The sequence below is a fragment of the Saccoglossus kowalevskii genome, chromosome 1 (assembly GCF_978046115.1).
Source record: "Saccoglossus kowalevskii chromosome 1, keSacKowa6.1, whole genome shotgun sequence".
NCBI lineage: Eukaryota > Metazoa > Hemichordata > Enteropneusta > Harrimaniidae > Saccoglossus > Saccoglossus kowalevskii.
Window position 1 is genome coordinate 36,580,953 of NC_140641.1, and position 27,059 is coordinate 36,608,011.

At 35.4% G+C, this 27,059-nt stretch overlaps 4 protein-coding genes across 4 annotated transcripts; 3 read left to right on the forward strand and 1 right to left on the reverse strand.

Annotated features, from left to right (window-relative positions):
* Positions 1–4,467: 4,467 nt before the first annotated feature.
* LOC100378588 (transcription initiation factor TFIID subunit 9-like) lies at positions 4,468–12,419 on the forward strand. Its single transcript, XM_002738899.3, has 6 exons — positions 4,468–4,628; positions 5,388–5,524; positions 7,320–7,454; positions 7,849–7,885; positions 11,158–11,340; positions 11,693–12,419. Exons 1-6 carry the CDS (start codon positions 4,490–4,492, stop codon positions 11,875–11,877), a joined length of 816 nt encoding a protein of 271 aa, XP_002738945.1. The 5' UTR covers positions 4,468–4,489; the 3' UTR covers positions 11,878–12,419.
* Positions 12,420–13,717: 1,298 nt separating this feature from the next.
* Positions 13,718–17,593, reverse strand: LOC100376939 (peptidyl-prolyl cis-trans isomerase NIMA-interacting 4-like). Its single transcript, XM_002738890.4, has 4 exons — positions 17,478–17,593; positions 15,960–16,021; positions 14,769–14,888; positions 13,718–14,168 (listed from the first exon to the last, which is right to left on the reverse strand). The coding sequence occupies exons 1-4, from the start codon at positions 17,530–17,532 to the stop codon at positions 14,010–14,012; spliced, it is 396 nt and encodes a 131-aa protein (XP_002738936.1). The 5' UTR covers positions 17,533–17,593; the 3' UTR covers positions 13,718–14,009.
* A 14-nt stretch (positions 17,594–17,607) lies between these two features.
* LOC100378735 (GPALPP motifs-containing protein 1-like) lies at positions 17,608–22,462 on the forward strand. Its single transcript, XM_002738900.4, has 5 exons — positions 17,608–17,826; positions 17,959–18,401; positions 19,403–19,567; positions 20,512–20,673; positions 21,433–22,462. The coding sequence occupies exons 1-5, from the start codon at positions 17,649–17,651 to the stop codon at positions 21,589–21,591; spliced, it is 1,107 nt and encodes a 368-aa protein (XP_002738946.3). The 5' UTR covers positions 17,608–17,648; the 3' UTR covers positions 21,592–22,462.
* A 2,311-nt stretch (positions 22,463–24,773) lies between these two features.
* On the forward strand, positions 24,774–26,624 carry LOC144359849 (lactosylceramide 1,3-N-acetyl-beta-D-glucosaminyltransferase-like). Its single transcript, XM_078012788.2, has 2 exons — positions 24,774–24,991; positions 25,337–26,624. The coding sequence occupies exon 2, from the start codon at positions 25,409–25,411 to the stop codon at positions 26,477–26,479; it is 1,071 nt and encodes a 356-aa protein (XP_077868914.1). The 5' UTR covers positions 24,774–24,991; positions 25,337–25,408; the 3' UTR covers positions 26,480–26,624.
* Positions 26,625–27,059: the final 435 nt, after the last annotated feature.

Genomic DNA, 27,059 nt, shown 5'->3' on the forward strand with positions numbered 1-27,059 from the left:
ATGTGGAATGCATAAATCACCGAGTTTCCTGTTGCAATTTCCACCGAAAAAAACGTACACCACTTCCAGGGTACTTTCTTTCCGTAATTAGTCGTATTACAAACACACACAGATGAATGGACGGATGTACCTGTTGTCGGGCGCCTATTGAGGCGGTTGCGTGGTTGATCAATGATAGGCTAAGAGACCAATCAATTCGGAACCGCTACCGACCTGTAAGCATAGTATGTTTGGTTTAACTTGAATAATGGGCTCATATGTCGTCACGTGGGAACCGCATTACGTAATGTAGTGTACGAAGTGTTCTAAGTTGAAGAATTGCACTTAATACAGCTCATTCTATGAATTAATCAGCACTTTGAAAACAAAAAGCTTAATTTATTTACTTTTTGAATGCATTTTATTGAATTTATTGAATTGCATCAACATGCACTATAATTGGTAAATGCATGATCATATTACGAAATTTCGTAAGATGAGATGGTTGTCACAAATTATTGTGTATTTCTGATCAATACTATTTTTCGTTTACGAAATACGAATATTGAATATGGGTGAAAAAACAAAACGTCGATGACTTGTATATAAATCAATGAGTTATGCAACAGTTTTGAAAGGTGTAATAATTTTAAACATTGACTAACGTTACGATCGCTGCCACTGTTACCACTATCGTGGTATCATTTGCACATACGGACTTACTCCCCTTGTGTCCGTTTATCTCGTTTGTGTTCAGTACATAGACATGTGCTCAGTGGATGGACTTGCGTTCAGTGCATAGACATGTGTTCAGTGGATGGACTTGTGTTCAGTGCATAGACATGTGCTCAGTGGATGGACTTGTGTTCAGTGCATGTACCTTGGCTCAGTGGATGGACTTGTGTTCAGTGCATAGACATGTGCTCAGTGGATGGACTTGTGTTCAGTGCATGTACCTTGGCTCAGTGGATGGACTTGTGTTCAGTGCATAGACATGTGCTCAGTGGATGGACTTGCGTCCAGTGCATATACATGTGTTCAGTGGATGGACTTGTGTTCAGTGCATAGACATGTGCTCAGTGGATGAACTTGTGTTCAGTGCATGTACCTTGGCTCAGTGGATGGACTTGTGTTAAGTGCATAGACATGTGCTCAGTGGATGGACTTGTGTTCAGTGCATAGACATGTGCTCAGTGGATGGACTTGTGTTCAATGCATGGACATGTGCTCAGTGGATGGACTTGTGTTCAGTGCATAGACATGTGCTCAGTGGATGGACTTGTGTTCAGTGCATAGACATGTGCTCAGTGGATGGACTTGTGTTCAGTGCATGTACCTTAATTGGCTCAGTGGATGGACTTGTGTTCAGTGCATAGACATGTGCTCAGTGGATGGACTTGTGTTCAGTGCATAGACATGTGCTCAGTGGATGGACTTGTGTTCAGTGCATAGACATGTGCTCAGTGGATGGACTTGTGTTCAGTGCATGTACCTTGGCTCAGTGGATGGACTTGTGTTAAGTGCATAGACATGTGCTCAGTGGATGGACTTGCGTTCAGCGCATAGACATGTGCTCAGTGGATGGACTTGTGTTCAGTGCATAGACATGTGCTCAGTGGATGGACTTGCGTTCAGTGCATAGACATGTGCTCAGTGGATGGACTTGTGTTCAGTGCATGTACCTTGGCTCAGTGGATGGACTTGTGTTAAGTGCATAGACATGTGCTCAGTGGATGGACTTGCGTTCAGTGCATAGACATGTGCTCAGTGGATGGACTTGTGTTCAGTGCATGTACCTTGGCTCAGTGGATGGACTTGTGTTAAGTGCATAGACATGTGCTCAGTGGATGGACTTGCGTTCAGCGCATAGACATGTGCTCAGTGGATGGACTTGCGTTCAGCGCATAGACATGTGCTCAGTGGATGGACTTGCGTTCAGTGCATAGACATGTACTCAGTGGATGGACTTGTGTTCAGTGCATAGACATGTGCTCAGTGGATGGACTTGTGTTCAGTGCATGTACCTTGGCTCAGTGGATGGACTTGTGTTAAGTGCATAGACATGTGCTCAGTGGATGGACTTGCGTTCAGCGCATAGACATGTGCTCAGTGGATGGACTTGCGTTCAGCGCATAGACATGTGCTCAGTGGATGGACTTGTGTTCAGCGCATGTACCTTGGCTCAGTGCATGGACTTGTGTTCAGTGCATAGACATGTGCTCAGTGGATGGACTTGTGTTCAGTGCATAGACATGTGCTCAGTGGATGGACTTGTGTTCAGTGCATAGACATGTGTTCAGTGCATAGACATGTGCTCAGTGGATGGACTTGTGTTCAGTGCATGTACCTTGGCTCAGTGGATGGACTTGCGTTCAGCGCATAGACATGTGCTCAGTGGATGGACTTGTGTTCAGTGCATGTACCTTGGCTCAGTGGATGGACTTGTGTTAAGTGCATAGACATGTGCTCAGTGGATGGACTTGCGTTCAGCGCATAGACATGTGCTCAGTGGATGGACTTGTGTTCAGTGCATAGACATGTACTCAGTGGATGGACTTGTGTTCAGTGCATAGACATGTGCTCAGTGGATGGACTTGTGTTCAGTGCATGTACCTTGGCTCAGTGGATGGACTTGTGTTAAGTGCATAGACATGTGCTCAGTGGATGGACTTGCGTTCAGCGCATAGACATGTGCTCAGTGGATGGACTTGCGTTCAGCGCATAGACATGTGCTCAGTGGATGGACTTGTGTTAAGTGCATAGACATGTGCTCAGTGGATGGACTTGCGTTCAGTGCATAGACATGTGCTCAGTGGATGGACTTGTGTTCAGTGCATGTACCTTGGCTCAGTGGATGGACTTGTGTTCAGTGCATAGACATGTGCTCAGTGGATGGACTTGTGTTCAGTGCATAGACATGTGCTCAGTGGATGGACTTGTGTTCAGTGCATAGACATGTGCTCAGTGGATGAACGTGTGTTCAGTGCATAGACATGTGCTCAGTGGATGGACTTGTGTTCATTGCATGTACCTTGGCTCAGTGGATGGACTTGCGTTCAGCGCATAGACATGTGCTCAGTGGATGGACTTGTGTTCAGTGCATGTACCTTGGCTCAGTGGATGAACTTGTGTTAAGTGCATAGACATGTGCTCAGTGGATGGACTTGCGTTCAGTGCATAGACATGTGCTCAGTGGATGGACTTGTGTTCAGTGCATGTACCTTGGCTCAGTGGATGGACTTGTGTTAAGTGCATAGACATGTGCTCAGTGGATGGACTTGCGTTCAGTGCATAGACATGTGCTCAGTGGATGGACTTGTGTTAAGTGCATAGACATGTGCTCAGTGGATGGACTTGCGTTCAGCGCATAGACATGTGCTCAGTGGATGGACTTGTGTTCAGTGCATAGACATGTGCTCAGTGGATGGACTTGTGTTCAGCGCATAGACATGTGCTCAGTGGATGGACTTGTGTTCAGTGCATAGACATGTACTCAGTGGATGGAATTGTGTTCAGCGCATTAGCATGTTTGATTATCTGCATACAATAAGCAAATATTTAATTCAGTAACAGGATTTTTACAGTGATAATCTACAGCCTAACTGAAACGAAATTAGACTCAAACAAAAGACATTCTCCTCTTTTGATCATTGTACCTGTATATTCTAGTGGTGTTTGCTCAAACTTAGTACACGTGCAGTCTATCAATATAAAACGTACATACAGGAAAGTATACATAAAGGGGTTATTTGTATGTTGTTTCTAAGTTATATTAAGAAAGTAAATGTATCAATGACCTCCAATAGGACATATTGAATATCTTGTTTTCACCCGAGCATACAAAGCACTTAGAATTGACAAAGAACACCCTAATTTTGCGTATTCAATTTCTGGGCACAGTAATAATATTTATATACAGATAATTATACCAATCATCGTTGTTACACTTATGTAATGGTTTAATTATACCATAGACCCTCCATTGAGACTGTGGTTACACCAAATCTGGAGTATAGTATCCCTGCATGGACACCATATTTTCAGGACGATGTGATGAAATTGTATTTTACGTCGCCTGAGAGCTTTTATGATACATGTGTACCCGCTTTTAACATTTGTATCAAATCTCCAATCCATTGTTTCTTTCCAATAGTACAACAAAGATTCGGGTAAAAAAATAGTGCTAGTAAAACACTGAGGCTAAAGTCTGTCACCCTAAGAGTTATTTACTCCTGGAGTGAAGTGGTTGTGAAAGCTCTCGTCAATTAGTGCCTTCAAATTGAGATTTGATCATCAATCACTATAATTATAGAGACTGTTCTGGTTTATGCGACTATAAATTGGTACAGTCCTTTGTTTGAATTTACTGCACGACTTTACTATATTAATTTGTGCGTGTTATTTAGAATGGTGAAATGGCCATTAGGCCAACAAAACTAGTATTAATGTGTTGATGTGATGTGATCGACGCAAGGGGGCGCTGTGTTATAGGGTTTGTTTTTTTATCAAAATGGCGGCGACGAATACAACAACAACGCCGGCGAAAAGCAGTCCAAGAGATGCCCAGGTTATGGCAGCTATTCTTAAAGATATGGGAGTTAGTGACTATGAACCTAGACTGATTAACCAAATGTTGGAATTCACCTTCAGTAAGTGGAAACTGAATTCACAGTTACGCTGTACACACATACACATCGCACGGCTAAATGTGGTCGATTATTGTTTTTGTCGAACACGATTTGGCAATTCGAACTTCTTGCGCATTTTCACGTTGCGTGATTCAGTAGAACTGCACTGTATATTACATTGTGTGGGTCATGTAATGATATGAACTATTAGTATGATCGTAGTAAAGACAGCTTGGGCGTAATAGTATTTTGTTGTTTCTTTGTTGCAGCCGGAGTCCTGTGATAGAGGGGCTGTGGTTGTAGACACAGACACCCGTGGGGGGGGGGGGCACTTCCACCTTAAGTGGGTAGAGGTGTGCAGCCCACCTTTTGTAAACCTTACTCACTTCTAAACAATTTTTTTTTTTTATTTACATACCCACTTCAGCGACCTACATGGCTTAACTCTTAAAATGTACAGAAAATATAGTTATCGTAATCCATCATATCGTGAGCAGCTATTTTGATCCACCTGGACATCCCAGTATCCTAGTTACCTCGGGCATGCGAGAACGCTTATGCGAGAGCTAGATTGAAACGGGATCTTAGTATCATGTCACCATAGTTGCAAACCCCAAGTAATGTACCTCTGGTATGACACAATATCACAGGATTTTCACATAATAACATCTAAATACACAAGACTATAAAATAAGTAGCCATTTACAAATTATCCAAATAAATAAATAATAAATAATTAATATACCGTGAATACCAAGTAAACTGACTCTTATCTTACAGGGTATGTAAGTAACATTTTGGATGATGCCAAAGTGTACTCCCAGCATGCTGGAAAGAAAACTGTAGATACAGACGATGTAAGACTGTCAATTCAGCATCAGATGGACCACACATTTACTTCACCTCCACCAAAGGATGTAAGTATCAGAAATACAGCCTTATCTCCAAGGTAGCTTAAATGAATGTTGTCATCATGACTGTCCTGTGTGTGTGATGCGACCATCAAACACAAATGTTTATCTATGAATGAAACAAAATCTGATATACCGCTAGTTAGATGCACCACATACTGGTGTACACACCCCTCCTACATCACATTGCTACTAATGCACATACGAAAGATAGAAATACAGACATAGGACAAAACGAAAATACATCTTGGCATCAATCATATTTGAAAACTTGAGTAAAGATGAGGTATTACCATAGATACATCCATATGCCATTGCTATTACTTATTGCCATATTGGGTTTGAATGAATGAATGAATGAATATAATGTCTCTAGATGGCAAATTATATGTACAGTATGTACAGTAGATCTCAAATTGTTATTTGAAAACTCTCATAGCACATATCACTAGAAGGGTTTTCTCTATCTATATGTATATATACACCAATAATTAATTTTATAAAAAATATATAATTGGAGAAGATACTCTCATACTTGTAGATGGTAAAAAACTGTGGCACTCTCTGTCCTGAGTTCTTTTGCCTTAGAGGGGCAGTGGGCCCATACTGTCACCTACACTAAACAAAATGAAATTCGTCATACTTTCTTCATTTATCATTTTAGTCCCCGTTCAGGTGAAGTCTGTGTTACATATGCACGTAATTTTTTTTCAGATCTGAAAATCATAAGTGGGTCTTTTTCAAGCTTTTCATCCAAAATTACCTCTCTCTACTACACTGACAGAGCAGCTGAGCATGCTCAGAATAATTGATTCTGTTATATTCAGATTTATGAATTCCTGATTTCTGATTCACAAGTTTTACCTAATCATATTCGAACCTAACTAAATGAAACAGAAACTCAGTTTGCACTATACATCGACAATACAGAGCTGTCACTAAGAAACCAAAAACACTTAGGACAACTGAGACTAAGAATTTGTGTTACAGAAAATATTCACATGTATGAAGATACAGCATGCCTTATATTTATGAATTTAAAATTATTATTACATATTATGCACTGTTTAAAATAATAAAAACTTTTTATTTTGAAAAACGTAATTTTTTTTTCCAGATCTGAAAATCCTAAGTGGTTTTTTTTCAAAATTTTCATCCAAAATTACCTCTCCCTACTGCACTGACAGAGCAACTGAGCATGCTCAGAATAAATAATTAGCTTAGATTGTAATGCTATTGTTTTTAGTGATGTCATGACCTGGTTATGAGCTGGTCATGACCTTGATCTGAATCAGTGACAGATGGGTCGTACCATCACCAATCTCAGTGGAAAATGTTGAGGGGTGTCAGGGCTACATTTTGATGGGAATTATAGTGGTGATAATGAAACAAAACCCAGGTCCTGGTATTATACAAAGACTTGAATTACCGGTAACAGTCAAGTCAAGTTGTTATTAAAGGTACATCAAGGTTTACTCAGATTTATGAATGGAGTTGCTTGAGCATGTATGAGACATAGTTTGATTGCACTTGGAGACGGGTCAATGAAAGTTTTCAGTTATCAGATTAAGGGAAATCACTTTATGATGAGTTGTACCCTCATAGAGTACATATTAAATCAATTGTTTGCAGATGTTCCATGTATTATTTTAATATGAGTATTTTATAATTAAATAACGGGGACTGTGTTTTGTCAATAGAAACATTCCTTTTATAAATTTACCAGACAATTATGACATAGTCAATCTAATGTTGCGAGTATATTATAGTACATTTACATCCTTCATATTGTATATTGCAGTTATTAATGGAAATAGCCAGGGAAAGAAACAGTGCTCCATTGCCGCTGATAAAACCACACAATGGACTCAGACTACCTCCAGATAGGTACTGTCTGTCAGCAGTCAATTATAGATTAAAACACCTACACAAAAAGGTAAAATTGAACAAATTTGATGGAACATTGAATAATTGCTATACAGAATATACATCACTAGGTCAATAGTTTTTGCATACTATATTGTGTTCACAAAGTCATTGTACTGTTGTATTATTAGAACATCTGAAAGTCATATAGCGCCATCTGTCATTAACTTGTCCAGTTGAATATACATAGGTTTAGAAACTGTGCTGTAGAATCATCTATGTAACTCCAGCATACAATCCTTTAATGATGAAGCCCCATACAATATTGTAAAATTTACTGTTCCCAGTATAATGCACAACTACATGTACATAAATAATGCAATGTATATCATGCGTTTAACTTTCTCATTTCATCATTGTAGTTGTCATCTTTACTGTTAAATTTTCTTGTTTATTTCTTGCAGCACACATTAACAATTCCAAAGCTCAACATTGGTCCAGGTATGAATTCTTATCTACATCACTATTTATATTGATTGCTGCATGTCTGACTAATATTTCCTAAGCTTGTTAAGATCAAGTGTTAAGAAACATGTTCTCACCAGGCCCCAAAAATCATTACTCGTGTGTATATATCTTATTTTTCTGATTTTGATATTGCCCTTGCTATACCTAGAAGGACATATTTCAATGACAAGAATCTCTGTTTGTTTTGGGGTGATTACCATTTGTATGCGATTTACCATACAAAATTTCATTTGAAAATTGAGATACAATGTACATCAGGTAATGAAGTTTGGTAATGAAATTTATTTGTTTAGCCTACCTAATACCTAAAATTAACTTGAGTAGTCATTATTGTATGTCTAAGAAATAAAGTTTACTATAAAAAAAACTAATATCACAGACTGAAAAGCGGATTAACCACTGGACTATAATATTTTAAAAAGTCAGATTGTGATGTTAGAAGGGACGGTGGTGGATAAGACACAATTGTATCATGCAATTTCAGCATTATTATATCAAATATTTGCAATGTTGTCAAAAACTTAACATTATTAGCTCCGCTGTCGACTTTGTCGAGTGGAGCTTATCATATGAGTGATTGTCCGTCGTCGTCGTCCGTGTCAATGTTTTACTTTTTCGACTTCTTCTTGAAAACTACAAGCCTGAATGCTTTGATACTTGGTGTGTATGTAGCTGGGGTAGACCTCTCTTAGATTTGTTCATTTCATGATAATATCTTCAATTCTCTAATTTTGGTGAATATTTATGTCATTTTTGGTAAATAGTGTTAATTTCGACTTCTTGTTAAAAACCAAAAGTTCAATTGCTTTGATATTACATATATAGGTACTACATGTGGACCTTTCTCAGATTTGTTCATTTTGTAATGATGTCTTTAATTCTCTAATTTTGGTGAATGTTTTTGTCATTTTTGGTAAAAAGTGATATTTTCAACTTCTTTTTAAAAACCGCTAGTCCAATTGCTTTGATATTACATCTATAGGTACTACATGTGGACCTCTCTCAGATTTGTTCATTTTGTAATGATATCTTCTATTCTCTAATTTGGGTGAATATTTTTGTAATTTTTATTAAAAAGTGATATTTTCGACTTCTTGATAAAAACCAAAAGTTCAATTGCTTTGATATTACATATATGGGTACTACATGTAGACCTTTCTCAGATTTGTTCATTTTGTGATGATATCCTCAATTCTCTAATTTTGGTGAATATTTATGTCATTTTTGGTAAATAGTGATATTTTCGACTTCTTGTTAAAAACCAAAAGTTCAATTGCTTTGATATTACATATATAGGTACTACATGTGGACCTTTCTCAGATTTGTTCATTTTGTGATGATATCCTCAATTCTCTAATTTTGGTGAATATTTATGTCATTTTTGGTAAATAGTGATATTTTTGACTTCTTGTTAAAATCCGCAAGTCCAATTGCTTTGATATTACATATATAAATGCTACATGTGGACCTTTCTGAGATTTCTCCATTTCGTGATGATATCCTTAATTCCCTAATTTTGGTGAATATTTTTGTAATTTTTAGTAAAAAGTGATATTTTCGATTTCTTGTTAAAAACCGCAAGTCCAATTGCTTTGATATTACAAATATAGATACTACATGTGGACCTCTCTCAGATTTGTTCATTTCATGATGATATCTTAATTTTGGTGAATATTTTTGTAATTTTTGGTAAAAAGTGATATTTTCAACTTCTTGTTGAAAACCAAAAGTCCAATTGCTTTGATATTACATATATAGGTACTACATGTGGACCTCTCTCAGATTTGTTCATTTCATGATGATATCTTAATTTTGGTGAATATTTATGTCATTTTTGGTAAATAGTGTTAATTTCGACTTCTTGTTAAAAACCAAAAGTTCAATTGCTTTGATATTACATATATAGGTACTACATGTGGACCTTTCTCAGATTTGTTCATTTTGTAATGATGTCTTTAATTCTCTAATTTTGGTGAATGTTTTTGTCATTTTTGGTAAAAAGTGATATTTTCAACTTCTTTTTAAAAACCGCTAGTCCAATTGCTTTGATATTACATCTATAGGTACTACATGTGGACCTCTCTCAGATTTGTTCATTTTGTAATGATATCTTCTATTCTCTAATTTGGGTGAATATTTTTGTAATTTTTAGTAAAAAGTGATATTTTCGACTTCTTGATAAAAACCAAAAGTTCAATTGCTTTGATATTACATATATGGGTACTACATGTAGACCTTTCTCAGATTTGTTCATTTTGTGATGATATCCTCAATTCTCTAATTTTGGTGAATATTTATGTCATTTTTGGTAAATAGTGATATTTTCGACTTCTTGTTAAAAACCAAAAGTTCAATTGCTTTGATATTACATATATAGGTACTACATGTGGACCTTTCTCAGATTTGTTCATTTTGTGATGATATCCTCAATTCTCTAATTTTGGTGAATATTTATGTCATTTTTGGTAAATAGTGATATTTTTGACTTCTTGTTAAAATCCGCAAGTCCAATTGCTTTGATATTACATATATAAATGCTACATGTGGACCTTTCTGAGATTTCTCCATTTCGTGATGATATCCTTAATTCCCTAATTTTGGTGAATATTTTTGTAATTTTTAGTAAAAAGTGATATTTTCGATTTCTTGTTAAAAACCGCAAGTCCAATTGCTTTGATATTACAAATATAGATACTACATGTGGACCTCTCTCAGATTTGTTCATTTCATGATGATATCTTAATTTTGGTGAATATTTTTGTAATTTTTGGTAAAAAGTGATATTTTCAACTTCTTGTTGAAAACCACAAGTCCAATTGCTTTGATATTACATATATAGGTACTACATGTGGACCTTTCTCAGATTTGTTTATTTTGTGATGATATCCTCAATTTTCTAATTTTGGTGAATATTTTTGTTATTTTTGGTAAAAAGTGATATTTTTGACTTCTTGTTAAAAACCGCAAGTCCGATTGCTTTGATATTACATGAGCAAGATTGCGTAACCAAAATAAAAAACACATTTTCACTATTTACTTGTGCTTGCTTACAAGAAATGTAATTGCATTCAAGCACACATTTTTGCTAAAATTTGTTATTAATATTTAAGTTGAATTGATCGCAAATCATCGAAAATGTAATCAAAATCATATATCTTCAAGCTTGTATATTGATACCACGCTAGAGCATCACCAACGAGAAATGTCACTGATTCTTTTGTATTTGATATTGTACACTGTTGTAGGCACCACAACTCTGGGTAAACCACTGCCAACTTTGAATCTAGTCACCAAACCATCTACTCCAATGTCAATAACAACAAATAGGATCACAACCCCAAGTGGCATCTCCATAGTAACAAAATCATCACCAGCTATCACCATGGTGACAACACAGGGAATGAGTCATTTGATGAAACCAACACTGGGTTTGTATTATTCATATATTTTAACGAATTACACTAATGAGGCAATTTTGCAGTTACAGCAACAAATGGATTTTGCTGCTCAGTTGAATATTAACCATATTTAAGCAATATTTTCAAAATCTTTTATTTGGCAATATTAAGACTTGCATCAAAACATTTGAGTAACTGTTCTGACACTATCTCTTTGAAAACACGATTTCCCCCCACACACTATTTGAACACACGAAAAGTGATGACATTCAACATGAATTTCACAGTGATTGCTGTGACTACACTTGTGTTTGCAACTTACTGTCTTCGTTCATTTTCATATATAATAATGAAATGCAAGTATGATTTGTTTGTTTTACAGCAACACCGAATACAACCCTACAACCAACATCAGTAATGAGCACACCAGCATCTAAGCCGAGTACAGTGGGTACACCGTTCACCGTCAGAATAATGCCGACCACCTCCATGGCACCTACAGTACCAGCACACACAGTCATCACAACGGGACTTAAACGTAAACGAGAAGATGAGGACCAAAAATAGCTTTGAGGATTTGTCTAGGACCATTTTTCGTTATGATATACAAATTCCAACAATTGTTTTATTCATTTGTACATCTGAACAGATTTTTTTTTTTTTAGCTCAATCAGTCTGTGTTCTGGCTGATAACGTCAGTGAATTATTTGAAGAAAATTATGGAATGATATCCACAGCTGGAGATCTGACAAACAATGAAAATCACAACCAAGAGGGTGGTGATTAAAAATATTATTTAGTGGACAATACAAATGACGAACTGTTATTTCTTTTAATGTAATATCAATTTCTGTTCCTATGCACTTGAAATCTACACAGATTTTGTCCTTTATAACACTTTAATAAAGTGTGGCAAAAAATATCATGTAATTAGCATTTTGCTCACATGGTTAGACTTGGCAACAGTTCTCTGTAAACATGCTTCAAGATGTGTATCCTGAGCCTGCATGATTTAGGATTGAAAGGGAAATTACGATGACAGAGAATTTAGTCCTGTATTCTTAACAGATATGATATACTAAACTTTCATGTTAAGACTCACTTGAAAATGTTTGAAACGTGTACTTACTTGCATGTTGATAACATGTATAAGAACACATACTCGTAGTTGAAGTTTGTAGTCTTCATACAAGTTTGGCATGTATTAACACATGGAGCTACATATCCATATATTATTAGCTCAATGGCACACAATGGGTTATACTGAAAGGTACTTTTCCTCAATAATCTCTTCTGTGTCCATTACAATGCTTCATTTTTGACAAATCTCCCAGTAAGTTTTCCAGTTGTGAACAAATTAGGTTAATATATTGGAATATCTCCCAACAAATCCAGTTAAATTTTATTCCAACATTAGTAAGACACCTTAGAAATGAAAATGGATGTTGTTGCGTGATATGCATCAGTATCGAGGGGCTATAATGATCAAGACCTACATTTGTCTTCCATTGTTATGTGTTGTGATACAGGTTCTTTTGATCATTGATTGGCATGTAAAAATGCGCTTGAACAAACAGATATTTTGAAAATCCACTGTTTCTAGGAATCCGGTGTCAGGCCATCAATCAACAGTTCCCTCTTTTCATCACAAATTCACAAAATAGTGCTATTGGACAAAAAAATAACCAAATTTGTTGAGTAAAAACATCTGTTGGCTCCAAAATTGGGGTTCATTTTCAGAAATATTCATATAAGATAGGAGCGGGAAAATCTGGTGGTGAAAAGGGTAAATATACAGCTACTCTTTGAACAGATTTATCAGAGGTACATTTATATGAAATCAGTGTATAAATCAAATGTAATAATGTTTGATTATCTCAACCATTAAGGTCTGAAAACTAGATACCCGTAGTCGTATATGAGATTTGTGATAACAAAAGTACCTTTCTATACATGGGTTACAGTATTTGCGCCATGGTATTAGTAGCACAGGGTCTTATAGAAATGACAGAGGTGTGTATATGGTCAAATTTAGTCATTTTGAAGATACATACAATAAATGCTCCATTAGGGCAAGTACCGTGCAGGGCTTGAATTCTTGAGTTGAAAGGGCACTCAGTTTTCAAAGCACATAGGACGGGCACCAAGGCCTTAGATATTGCTGTGAAGTTCAAGTCAGACTTTCCAATGTATTCTTTTGTCTGGAAAACAATTCTCTACCATCATTTAAATACTTATTGGCATGACCACATTGCCATAGAATACATTTACTATTTTGGGCCTGTCTGCACACAATAACATACACTTGCAAATTTGTTTGAACTTGGTAAAAGGACTACCGGGGTACATGTCTTAGCACTCTGATCAAATATGGTAGTTTAAAAAAAAACAAAAAAAAAACATCCCGTTTAAAACGTAGTGTCATTCCAGCTTTGTACAATGACAATAATTAAGTATTTATTAAGTTGCAGGTGTACATGACTGTTACTTGATCCAATACACATTATTATTTCTTCAAACATCCAAGACACTCACTAAATAAATGATCTTATTGGGTATTGTATATAGGGTATTATATGGAGTCTTATTTCGTGTTTAACTGGTTGTATTATTGTTACTTCTGAAGATAAATCAGAGAGGCCAAAGGTTGTAAAGACCATTCGCTATGTATGTATGTAGGAGTACATAATATAAAAGTTTTATTTTTTTCCTTCTATCATAATAATATGATATCCAAATTTTGTTTTGACTGGTGGGTCTGTGTAAACTGGATTGCCTGTTGTGCTGGGAGAGAGAGCAAATGCTGCATCTTGGAAAGGTCCAACCATTGAACCCCTCGTCATCCATCCAAGATCACCCTGCAAATACGTCAGATAAAAAATAGCATTAATATTTATTAACCAGTAGTTTCAACTAAAGTAACTTGAGTGAGACACCATTCTCCTCTCACACCCAAAACAAATCAAGTTGATTTTCTATACATTCACCTGTTTGACAACATACTTTTGAAATCAATTTGTGTTATTAATTAAATGTCAGGTGTCTTCTCCATCATGATCAAGAACAACAAATGGCATCATATACGATGATTTTCTTCTGTGGCTTTGTTTTTCCCAGTAATAAACATACAACACAGACTAGTGGCTTTTAGAACACAAATTTTCTGATTCAGCCAAATAAATATACAAGATTTTGCTTTATATTTGGTTTTTGAAAGTTTTAATACATTGTATATTTTCCGATTTTCATGTACACCTATGAAACTCAAAGAAACTCCTGATCAGTTCTCTTTGACTGGTACAACAGAATCTTTACTGAATCAAATGTCTTACTCAAGTTGCAGGTACATATAATATATGATACGAATTCCTATTCAATGAGATCATTGCGGAATCATAATAGTTGAACAACATGCAGTTTAATAATTATCCAAAGAGGTCAGAGCATTGTGCACATACCCCTTGCCTGGCTTTATCTTCACTGTACTTTGTAGCAACTTCATTAAATCTTTCCCCAGCTTTTAGTTTCTCCATTGCTTCCATCACCTTTGAATGCTTCTCACAGAGTATATGTCTGACCTAAACCAAGAATGTAATTTATTCTGTATGATATTACGAGTTTTGACATTTGATACTGACTGGACCTAGCTGAGGTACCACAGCCAGAGCCATCAAGTATTTTAATATCTCAAGAGGCAGTTGATGCATAAAATGTGCCTCTGAACACTTCCATTGCTGCTTTCATCTGGTGATTGTGATTTCCAAATGTTATGGCATCAGAAGAGGCAACACACAGAAACCAATAATAAATTTCCCTCATTCAAAATGAAGTCCGAAAAAAAAACGGACATGAATGTCACAGTCCCAGTCATTTAATTATAAAATACTCATGTTAAAATAATACATGGAACATGTACTCTATGTGGATACAATTCATCATAAAGTGATTTCCCTAAATATAGTATTGTACTGATAACTTCCAAAATCTCAGAGTACACAAGTGCAACCAAGCTATGTCTGATACATGTGTACATGCTCAAGAAACTGCATTCATAAATCTGAGTAAACCTTGATGTATTTTTAATAACAACTTGACTTTTTTGTTAATTCAGGTCTTTGTATATTACCAGGACCTGGGTTTGTTTCAGTATCACCACTATAATTCCCCACAATTCGTATCCCTGACACCCCTCTACAATTTCCACAGAGATTGGTAATGGTACAACCCATCTGTCACTGATTCAGATCAAGGTCATGACCAAGTCATGACATCACTAAAAACTCTAGCATTACAATCTAAGCTAATTATTTATTCTGAGCATGCTCAGTTGTTCTCTCAGTGGTGTTGGGAGAGGTAATTTTGGATGAAAATCATGAAAAAGACTCAAAAGTATGTGCTTATTCGGCCTTATTTATCAACCTACCAAGTTTCATCAATATCTGCTGCAGAATTTCTGAGAAAATGTTAGAGACGTCAAAGACAGAAACCGGAAATAAGAAACTATACTCCCCTTTTCTGGCTGCACCTGGAACAGGGACTAAATATGACATAACTAAACTTTGTCTTTTTATCACTTTCGGCCCAGTTTTGAAAAACAACATTCTATTGTATTCAAATATAATAATCCCTGAATATTCTGTAGTACTCACCTTTACAGTAGTACCGCCTTTCGTTGCCTTTCCTTTTGTGTCATCACTATCAGCTGATTTACCTAGATTATACATTTGTTATCAGTTGTTAATAATATATATATCACAGTAAGTTTTCTAGTTTAATGTTGGTGCTTGGATTTAAAAGAAATACAAGGGCACTAGACAAATTACAAAATATAATGTCATTAATTAAATGTATAATTGAATATTAATATACAATGTAAAATATGCAGTGTTGGGAATAAATTTATTAAAAGAAGAAAGTTGCAGAGACTATTCACATTGCAGTGGTACACACAACAGACACAGATCCGCTTTTCAAACCACAATGGTGTAAATAAAAGAAATGGATCCATTATTTGCACCACTTTGATGTAAATATCCCCCAAACAGATTCACTGTTCACACCGCAGCGGCGAAATATTCATACATACTAGAAACATGCTTCAGTGAAGAAAACGCTATCTTGAGGAAGGTGAACATAAAAAATAACACCACTGCACAGTCTTAAGCTAAGCAATAGATTTAGTTATTCAAACCATGATGGTTATTTGAATCATCAACTTTCCAACAATTTGTAAAGTATACATGTTGGCACTACTAGTATGCAACACATGTACCAAATATACACACAGTAACAGGCTTTGGTAAAAAAACAAGCAGCTTCTCGGCTGAGATAGCTCCGCTGTTAGCAAGGCACATTTCAATTGAAGAACTGAAGATATCATTAGAACTTTTTTTACCAAAAATTACAAAAATATTCGCCAAAATTAGAAAATTGAAGATATCATCATGAAATGAACAAATCTAAGAGAGGTGTACCCCAGGTACATACACACCAAGTATCAAAGCATTCAGGCTTGTAGTTTTCAAGAAGAAGTCGAAAAAGTAAAACATTGACACGGACGACGACGGACGCCGACAGACGACGACGGACGGCGGACGCCGACGCCGACGGACAATCACTCATATGATAAGATCCGCTCGACAAAATCGACAGCGGAGCTAAAAAGCCATTTGATTGGTTGTCCATGCAGTCCTATTGCGGATAATGTTAGGTTAGTTACTAGTATATGTACCGCACTGCAATGTTTGATAGCCATTCAGTAAGAAAATATCATTAGATGACAAAAAATTAAAAAAATAGTACAACAGGTCGATAATTAATTATCTAGAATCAATGAATTTTATGTTGATGAATTATTATTTTTACCACGACATACATATATTTAATACGTTGATATGATGTCTACAGCAAAACACTAGAAAAAAATCAATGTTTTGTCTTTGAGGACTTTACATCCATGGTCCTTGTCACATTGTCTTTGGTATTGACACGGTATAACACATGCATGCCAATCAGAGCTGCTAAAACTGCAAACAGATTGAATGAATGCTTGGCACTAAAGTTAGATTCCGAGAAGCTCCCAAAATACACAAAATCCTGATAAGACTTTCCTGTTTAACTGCATGCTGTACGATAACACGTTTTACATGTCAAGCAAAAATACATACCCCCAGCGCCTCCTTTCCCTTTCCCCTTCCCTCCGCCTCCTTTGTTTTTTGGCATGTTTTACTCTACAGATTGTTTATAACGTGTTGACCTCTCTTGACGAAGAGAAACGCGAACAAATAAACACTACTCTGTAAAGTAACATTGGATTGGCCAAAGCAACGTTCAACCTCATGATAGCCAATCAAATTGCTCTTTTCATGCGCGGTTGGCAGTTTGACCTCAACATGGCTTCCAACATCGGGCCAGCGCTGCCTCCCGGTTTCAAAAAAATAAATGACAGTGATCGTGATAGTGAAGGAGATTTAGAAACAGAAGAAAAAATATGTGCAGGGCCAGCACTACCCCCAGGTATAGTAATAGTATTTACGCGTAATTGTCGATTTTTGTATGAATGAAAATGGTGGTAAAACAAAGAATTGATCTTGAAATTTTATTATTTGTTTCCTGACAATACATTTCATGTGATTCCTAATTTATTAGGATTCAAGACATCTTCTCCGCCCGTATATGGAAAGAGGCATGTTACAACACCACTGTTCATGGGACCTGCTTTACCCCCTGGTTTTAAAGAGAAAACTGCAGAACAATTAGAAGAGAAACCACAGAGCGAAAAAACATCTAATGTGAATTTGTATGGCCCTGCACTGCCGCCGGGATTTGCTAAAAAGAACACCGAAGAAGAAAAAGATACAATTAATACTAAAGTAATGGGCCCTGCTTTACCTCCTGGTTTCCATGTACAGAAAGACACTACAGAGGATCCCAAGCAACCATCTGGTTGCCATGACAATATAGGCAGCTCATCGTCAGAGGATGAGGATTTTATGATTGGACCAATGCCGTGTACGGGCCCAGTACAAAGTTCTGTGGTGTCAGAATTTGAAGCAAGAGCACAAGCCATGAAGGACAGGCTAAATAAGAAAGTAAGAATGTTTAAGAGATGTCTACAAAATGGTTATCCAGAATGATTTTCAAAAAACCTTATTGTACAGAAATAGCTAGATACTAATGATATTTTGATTCATCAAGTTACATGCTAATATTTATGTGACACACAAGATTAAAATTACATGTGTTTCTGTTAAAATAATATGAATGATGTTTAAAATAAGTTTGCAGCATATTTATGCTGTTAACCTAGCTATATCTTCATTTTTTAAGCATGTACTATAATGCCACCCTATATTATTTAGTTTTCAACCAGAACACAAAAGTTGAAATAACTCAGTTAATTCTGTAATTAATGTTTTTAAATTATTGTTGTTCAATTCCAGTCATTTCCATATACGTTCGTGTTTGATACTTTGGGCGATGATATAAATTCTCTATGAATTAACAAACCATTAAGATCCAATGAGTGTTGAGTATGCAGCAGTGCACAAAACCACTCTTACAGTTCAAGTCCAAGCATAACCTAACATTTCACTTAGACTTAAAGCTGTCTTAGCTTGCTTTCAAAACCACCATATATCTGAATCATGCAGACTATTCTACTTAAATATATCTCATATAAGTAACATTAATTGCAAAGAATAAGTTAAAATTATTGATGACAATACTACTCACTGAAATAATTTAAGTTTTATGAGGCAAATTCAGCTGATAGCCAGCTTAGGAGTTACATTACACCTGTATATTTACAGTGTAATCATCTTGAAGGGTACCTATAAAGGTAATACTGTAAAATGATTAATTATTCATTTTGCTTATTTCGCTGACTGGAAAATGCGCTAAATTAAAACCCAGTGAATATGTAAAGTTGAGCATTATCGAAATGATAAAACCGTGAATTTAAAACCCACTGAATGTGCCTGTTCTAAATCAGTGAAATTTAAACCCAGTGAAAATTAGTCATTTTACAGTATAATCATACCAGATTTTTCACAGTTGAATTCTTATCTAAATATTTTCTCCATCACTCAAGGATGAAGATGTAGCTCCCGCAAGAGAATCTTGGATGACTGAATTACCTGAGTATTCAAAAGCCTTTGGTTTAGGAGCAAGAACATTCAGGAAAAAAGCAGCTCCCTCAAATGAAGACAGATCAGTTTGGACTGACACACCAGCAGATACAGCAAGGAAGGCCATGGTATTTATGAATATGCTGTAAAATCATCATAATTTAATAATGTTTTTGTGTTTTTTTCAATTGTAAAATCATTATTAAAGTTCAAGGGACTGCAACCTAGTATGAATAATATATAAATGTACTGGTATTACCAGTAGTAAAATCACACCATATTTCTGTAAATTCTATAATGTCATTTGAAGGAATGGTACAGATAAGTTGCTAGGGACTGTAGTTCATTACTGTCTACTGACCTCAATACATCCAAGATATCCAGATATGAAATCTGTGTAAAATAATAACTTGGAATATACTTTTTTTTGAATTTATTAAAAAATTTATAATAAATGATATTCATTCACAATTTTGAGACAATTCAACAAATTCATTCATTTCCTTATGTGTCATTCATGTTAGCAATAGGACAAGCACTGACAACTTAAACCCTGTATGTGAGGGGGCAAACAAAACAAAATAAATAGTTTTCAACCTTTTGATGAATTTTGAAATTACAATCAGTTTTTGAATGTTGATACATCACCATGACAACTCAATTTGTTTTATTTCTGGTATGCGAAATCTCTAAATTATGAAGCACAAAATAACATATACTGTTGACATCCAAGTACACCTCAGTTGTCATTATGAACCACTGCATAGTTTTGATTCTTTTATTGGCTTCCTACCATATATCAATGCTTGAATTTATGGAAGCAGTTTAAGTTTCTTGGTAGACAGAATGTTTCCACTGTACTATATTCAGTTTATCTGAAGCGAATCTCTAATAGAAGTGCACATAAACCATAAATTTATGTTTAAAGTTTACCGGTACTACCGTAGTTTATTAATATATGCCCTTATTTGGCTGTAGACACACCTCTCATTTATGTAAGAGCATGCATTACAAATATAGCAAATATGGTACACTTACCTGCAGTGATTATCCCCACATTTGTGAATTGCAGGAACGAGAAACAGAAAGAGAAAAAGCTAAACAGCGAAAGCCTGAGGCAAGAGTGATGACAGAAAGAGACAAGAAACTTGCAGAACAAGTTGCCCGACACAATGAAGGAAGAAGATCAGCCACCTTGATGGAAATACACACAAAAGATAGAAAACGGAAAGCAGTAAGTAAAACATGGAAATACTGTCTGTGTAACTGAAAACAACAGTCTCACATGGCATAAAATTACCTAGCTAAATGTCAAGGCATGTCTTCCTTTTGTCCACCAGGCATCCAAAATAAAGAAAGCCTAATAACTTAGTTTATTATATGCAGAGACCATCAAACTCATTGATGCCAATCCGTGTCACACAGTTTAGCCAGACATCTGGTAGTACAGATAGTGAAAGTAACACTACAGCACAGTAAATAGTAGCTGCTAACATAGGAAGTAAAACACAGAAAGAACACTCAATACATGACAGGGTAAATACTATGTTACATCCCAGTGATGTTAACATGTAATTAAACATAGTGATTCTTTGCAGCAGATACTAATCACATATAAACCACAGCGTGTAACTTTGGGTTAAGGTAAAGGCCTGAAAGTGCAGAAGTAGTGTACTAAATTGGCATAATGGTAGTCAAAAGTATTGTATCTATGGTAAAATGTTCTGTAATTTATAGGTTTAGCACTTACTTGTGAATGCACATAAAAAAGAGACAGAAACAACCATGATATGTATAAAAATGTCTTCTTGCACCAAAATAATAAAAAAAAAAATATGTTTGTTGCAACATGAAAGATGAAAGCAAGCATGGAGACCTGTTCTTTTTGTGTTGACATATTACATCAATAATAATCTTGATGACTTTTGAAATATGATTGTTTCTGAATAACAATATCAGGGATTTAATGTATCTATCACTCTGTGTATTTTAGGAGGAAGATGGAGTACAATCAACTGAGAGACGACCATTTGATCGTGAACGTGACCTTAACGTGAACCAATTTGACGATGCAAAGAAGAAACAGATGATGAAACGAGCTGCAGGATTGGATAATAAATTCTCTCACAGTAAAGATGGAGTATTCCTTTAAAAATGAGAATGTTGATATTTTATTTTACTGATAGTTTGCATGACAACTTTTGACATCTCAAAGGACAATGAATACTCAAAATATAGTTGTTGTGGCAAAAAAAACAAAAAAGAGGAATGTATGAACATGTGTCTTCATTCACCATGACCATTCGATCGCATTGGAATGAATGAATGAATGAATGAACAGGTATGGGGGCTAATTGTATGTCTGTTGTAAAAATCTGCATTAACAACGTTTGATTGCATTCTTGAAATCAAAGTTCCCAAATTAGGGTGGCACTCGGACTCCTGTTATTAAATTATATGGTATTGAATAAATGTGTATACCAGTAGTAATTGTTTCTGGATATTCTTGATATTCAAATAGCATTGATTTCATTATTCATGAACCTTTTAAGACAAACAGTTGTATTTCTGATGGCTATGTTATTAAAATAATTTTACAATTTGTAAACTTCCCAGGTATTCACAACAAATCACAAGGGATAGAAATTACATCAGCTTTTTTCAATATTCTATGGTTATGTCACATCTATTGTATGTAGGCATAATACTGATTGAACACGCAATTTACATCAGTGTCTTAGCTCAATACAAATTAGATTGCATTTAAACTGTGTTGCAATGGTTGTTGCAGTATGGTTATATGCAATCTCCATATGCCACAATCATGCATGTAAAATACATTGTTGAATGCAAGCCTCACAATGAGGTGTCTTCATTAAAACTTTGATGGTTGAATTGGCTGTGAACTGAAATGATCAAGAGGATCACAGCACTCAGTTCCTGTAAACAAAGGGACTGTACTCTGTATAAACTTGTATATATTTGTATTATTTTATTACAGAATAAAAAAAACTGATTTCAAACGTTCTCATAGTTTTTCTTACAAGAATATTATCAGTCATCTGAAAATAACATTGTACTAAATATAATAATTTAGTAATTGAAGATGAAATTCATTTTATCACACAATGTCCACTATATACAGCTGTACTCCTTGTTTTCTCATATGAAGAAATTTGATTCAGTCAGCAGTACACAAAGGTTCATGTACATTATGAACAACACAAACAAGCAATGTATACTTGGAGTACTACACTACATACAAACAGCATTGGAAAAAAGAAAATCTCTTGCAGATTAAATCTTTATTATTATCTATATTTTAATTTTTATGTTGATAGCATATGTATTTCGGTAGACATTTTATTATTTTAACATATTTTGTTGTATTGTGATAAAAAACAAAAAACTTTATTACATGTATTACAACCAAAAAAGAAATTGAAATAAAGATTATTATTATTATAACTGGTAAGCACAATGCATTAAACAGTTTTATCTAGTGGTCATTCAAATGAGATGACTAAAAAAACAGGAAAACTTTTTAAAAAAAAACATCAAATAATTAAATATCAAGCTTAAATTAACTCTGATTGTCCTACTTCATTGTTTTGAATTATCAGTCATGGCAGTGTCAATAAACGGGCATCTATGGTCATTTGTCAGCATGCTAGTATATTGTATGATTTTTTGGTAACTTTTTTTATTTTATGTAATGCTATCAGAATATGTACTACTGGTACTAATATTGCAGGAATCCCTATTCATGGGTTAATTTATTGTTGAGTGATCTGTTAATAGACAGCAAGTAGGAATGCAAGTTTATCAATATAAATAAGATATTAGAGCAGAAAAATGTAAATAAAGTAATAAAATGGAGACAATCAAGTCTTTAAAGAAAAATCAGTTTACTGCTTATTTTTGTTTCTAATAGAAAATGCTATTTCAATGAAATGAATGACTTCTTTTGATGTCTGTCTACAATTTGCATTCATTGTAAATAAGTTTGTCTTTGCTTTGTAACAATTTAAAATTCTCAATTTTCTGTGAATAGATTGAATAAAGCTTCTTTCTTGCTTCTGTGTATAATTTACATTCTGTGAAAAATGCAGTTCATCTTCTAATTAGTTGCAGTAATAACATTTTGCAGTCTACCTTGCTCAATTCGAATATCAGATGTTTGTTGGATAATATTCAGACTCGATTTCTAGTCTCTATGTAGTTGTCGTTCCTGGTTGTTACACAGGAACACACACTCTCGTCAAAAGCGGCTCGCCGTGCGCCCAAACCAGAGCCCCGGTGTGATGTAGTGCAGCGGCAAGAGACTGGAACCGAGGCTAGATAATAATGTATCTGAAAGTAGCAATTCCAGCTGCGAGACAACGAAGCAAGTTCTCCAAGGTGTATTGGAATTTAAAATATACTGTTTGTGCGTGATTCGTCCGACATTGAAACAAATACAATATTATAAACGTTCAATTTAGAAAACAGTTATCCGATTTAGAAACAAATTGTTAAAATAATAATAATTAATAATTTTACAATATCAGTTTTATTGGGACTATAACATTATGAATTATAGATAACCATCTTTTTTTATGTTATCTGAAATGATATACATCGTCAGAAAGAACACTATGATATTACAAAAATTTCAAAAATTATTGTGAATAGTTCTTGTATCATGAATAACAGCTTTCAGTAGTTCCTTTACCATGCGTTTTAATCATTTTTATACAGTTGTTTTATTCTCGAAAATTGGTAGTAAATTGTGTCGGGGTTTCCGTTGTATAACGTTGCATTGTATAACAGAGAGAAATTGCAGGGTACTACTAGTAATAGCCGCGTTTTCAATCCATGTACCGACCACCAAACCAAAACTACCTTTGTAGACCCATTACCATGATAACAGCATTCGAACAAAAAATCAGGTAAACAAAACAGCGATGCAAATTGCATGAACATTGCACATTCCCATCATGGAAGCGCATCTATGCACGATTTACTATATTTGGAAGAGTTTGGGACATTTGTTTTAGTAATATGTGAACGCGATAGCAGTACGAACTGTCTGAACTATTAGCCGACCAAACAACTATAGTTAGGTGACATTATCCACTATTTCACACGGTCTTGCGTTGCATTAATTATAACAGGAACTTCTCGCGTCAAACTAGTATAACATAAACGTGTTGCTAAATGTTCGTAGCGTGGCAAAATCCTGACTCAGAATGTGAACAACTGATATCGTGTGATGGCGCTGTTGAATGTCATCGAACTGCTGACGGGTTGCTTGCTCCGCAACAGATGTCCAGAAGCTGTTGTCATGTTAATATTTGGTAAATGACTAACTCCCGTTTCTGATTTGTATTATTATTAAGTACAGTATTTTTGGCGAATTTGGTCACATAGTCTTTGTTTCCTAGACAGCAAATAAGTACAGTTGCAAATCAAACATGAGCTATTTATTCAGACCGCAACAATAATGGACACTTAACTATCCCGTTATTCATCTCCATGTCATACGTCACAGCCGTATTATTCGGTGTAAGGTAAGTAATATGAATACACATACAATTTGTGACACGTTTATTCCAGTTCAATAATATTAACATTAGAATTTCTACAAAGTCAAACCAACGATATTTCAACTGGTACCAGATTTTAACTTGAAGGAGTGAGTCGGTGTATGTGGCTTTCGATCAATGTTGGTGAATACAATATAATAACGTCCTTATTAACATTAGTGTCTACATGGGCGTGTCAGTGGAATAACATGTTCTTACCGCGATACATATTCTAAGGGGAAAATCACAATTCATCAGTGTGTACAAATGTAAAAATCTAATTAACGTAATTAATTAATTAATCGCAATAATGTATTTCATTCACATCAGCAAACACGTAGGACTTCTGGGAACACTGATAGTGGTGGTATTAAATACGGGATTAATTCAGCGTAACTAACCATGCTTTATAATCGCGTGGGTCGCCCCGTGTTAGTGAGGAGACGCGTCGGCTTTACACATGGCATGAACACGTCGTTCTCTTCAAGAATGGTCACTAAAATTGTCAGACGGTTGTTGAGAACGCACCCAGCAGAAGTATTTGGAATTATAGTAATATTCGGCGTCGTCAGTATGTTGACAATGATGTACAATCTGGCGCCGATAAGAGACGAGTATATATTATCCGAAAAAGAGCTCGTGTTTATGGATGATTTAGCAATTGAACTTCCACTAAGAAAGAAAACGGCACACCACAGTAAGACAAATAGAGGCGATATGGCGAGTTTTCTTAATCCGAGGACTAACTGCAAGGGTTTTGGTAAAGGTACACCATTGGAATTGGAACTATTGGTTATGCTACGCTCATCGCCGTCCGAGTACGCACTCAGAAATCTTTTTCGCACTACGTGGGCAAACAAACAAATATTACAAAATAATGCGCTGACGCTTTTTGTAATGCATAGTTCAGGACCAGAAGAAATAGAAATGCTCGTAAAAGAAAATTCGGAACATAATGACATCATCATTAACACGATTCAAAATACTACAATACCTGATCCATTCGTCTCAAGTGTGAACTGGGCTAATCAATTTTGTCATAATGCAAAGAGGTTGGCGATAATGATGGATTACGCTATTCTACATTACAAGAACGCTATAAACCTTTTAGATAAATCGGACGGAAAATTACTAGTATCTTCGAGTCGCGTACATGCTAACGTGGAACCCGTGGAACTCGCAATAGTGATGATGTCACAGAGCGTTGCTACCCGACTAACAAAGGCAGTGTATAAACATGACATTAGCGATGACCAGTTTAAGGCGGTCTCCATGGTATTCATGATGGAGATTGCAGGAGTTATCCCGACCGCAAACCAGGATTATTTCAGACCAGATCTTCTCAGTGACAATCCATGTAAAGTTAAGAATGTAGTACTATCGCATCAAAAAGGCACATTCATCACAAATTCTGACTATATTGGGATAATACAGAAATTCTGGCAAAATCTACAAAGTCCACATTCGTGTTAAACAATTGGGTTTTCTATATTTAACATTTTATTTGTCAAAACTTTTCATTCTCATATACATCATATATACGTTTTCAAGAAGCTGTGAATGGTCTTTACATTCAAATGATTTATAAAATATGAAATTAAAACTCGTTAAATGTCAATTGTTTTTTAGATGTTTTAACAACATTCAAGTTAATAACTTTAATAGTATACATTAACCCCGCGCAAAGGTGTAAGATATGAAGAAATAATATCCACCATAAAACCAGTGAAAAAATGCATAAGCTGCAAATTATTGAAAAAGTAGTACTCCATTTTTATTTTCATTTTCGACATGCTGATGGAATTATAACGCATACACATATAATCAACAATTTTCCACGAACCTACCTAATTGTATTGGCAGCTACATTTGTAATACGGGATCCATGAAATATCAGTCATGCCAATGGCCCTTCATCACCGAGCAGTTACGTAGCTTCGGTTGGGATGGAGTTTTCAGCAACTTGGGGTGTAATCAAGTCACCAAATCGCAAAAGGAATTTTCTGTTCAACGATCGAATATAGACCACATTACAAAACCGATATTTGATGCG

Coding starts and splice junctions, on each gene's coding strand:
- LOC100378588 (XM_002738899.3), top strand. CDS start 4,490: ATGGCGGCGACGAATACAACAACAACGCCGGCGAAAAGCAGTCCAAGA. Junction 5,525..7,319: donor CTTCACCTCCACCAAAGGAT/GTAAGTATCAGA, acceptor TGTATATTGCAG/TTATTAATGGAAATAGCCAG. Junction 11,341..11,692: donor TTTGATGAAACCAACACTGG/GTTTGTATTATT, acceptor TTTGTTTTACAG/CAACACCGAATACAACCCTA.
- LOC100376939 (XM_002738890.4), bottom strand. CDS start 17,532: ATGCCAAAAAACAAAGGAGGCGGAGGGAAGGGGAAAGGGAAAGGAGGC. Junction 16,022..17,477: donor AGGGAAAGGAGGCGCTGGGG/GTATGTATTTTT, acceptor TGTATAATCTAG/GTAAATCAGCTGATAGTGAT. Junction 14,169..14,768: donor AAGATAAAGCCAGGCAAGGG/GTATGTGCACAA, acceptor ACGTATTTGCAG/GGTGATCTTGGATGGATGAC.
- LOC100378735 (XM_002738900.4), top strand. CDS start 17,649: ATGATAGCCAATCAAATTGCTCTTTTCATGCGCGGTTGGCAGTTTGAC. Junction 17,827..17,958: donor AGGGCCAGCACTACCCCCAG/GTATAGTAATAG, acceptor CTAATTTATTAG/GATTCAAGACATCTTCTCCG. Junction 20,674..21,432: donor AAGATAGAAAACGGAAAGCA/GTAAGTAAAACA, acceptor TGTGTATTTTAG/GAGGAAGATGGAGTACAATC.
- LOC144359849 (XM_078012788.2), top strand. CDS start 25,409: ATGCTTTATAATCGCGTGGGTCGCCCCGTGTTAGTGAGGAGACGCGTC.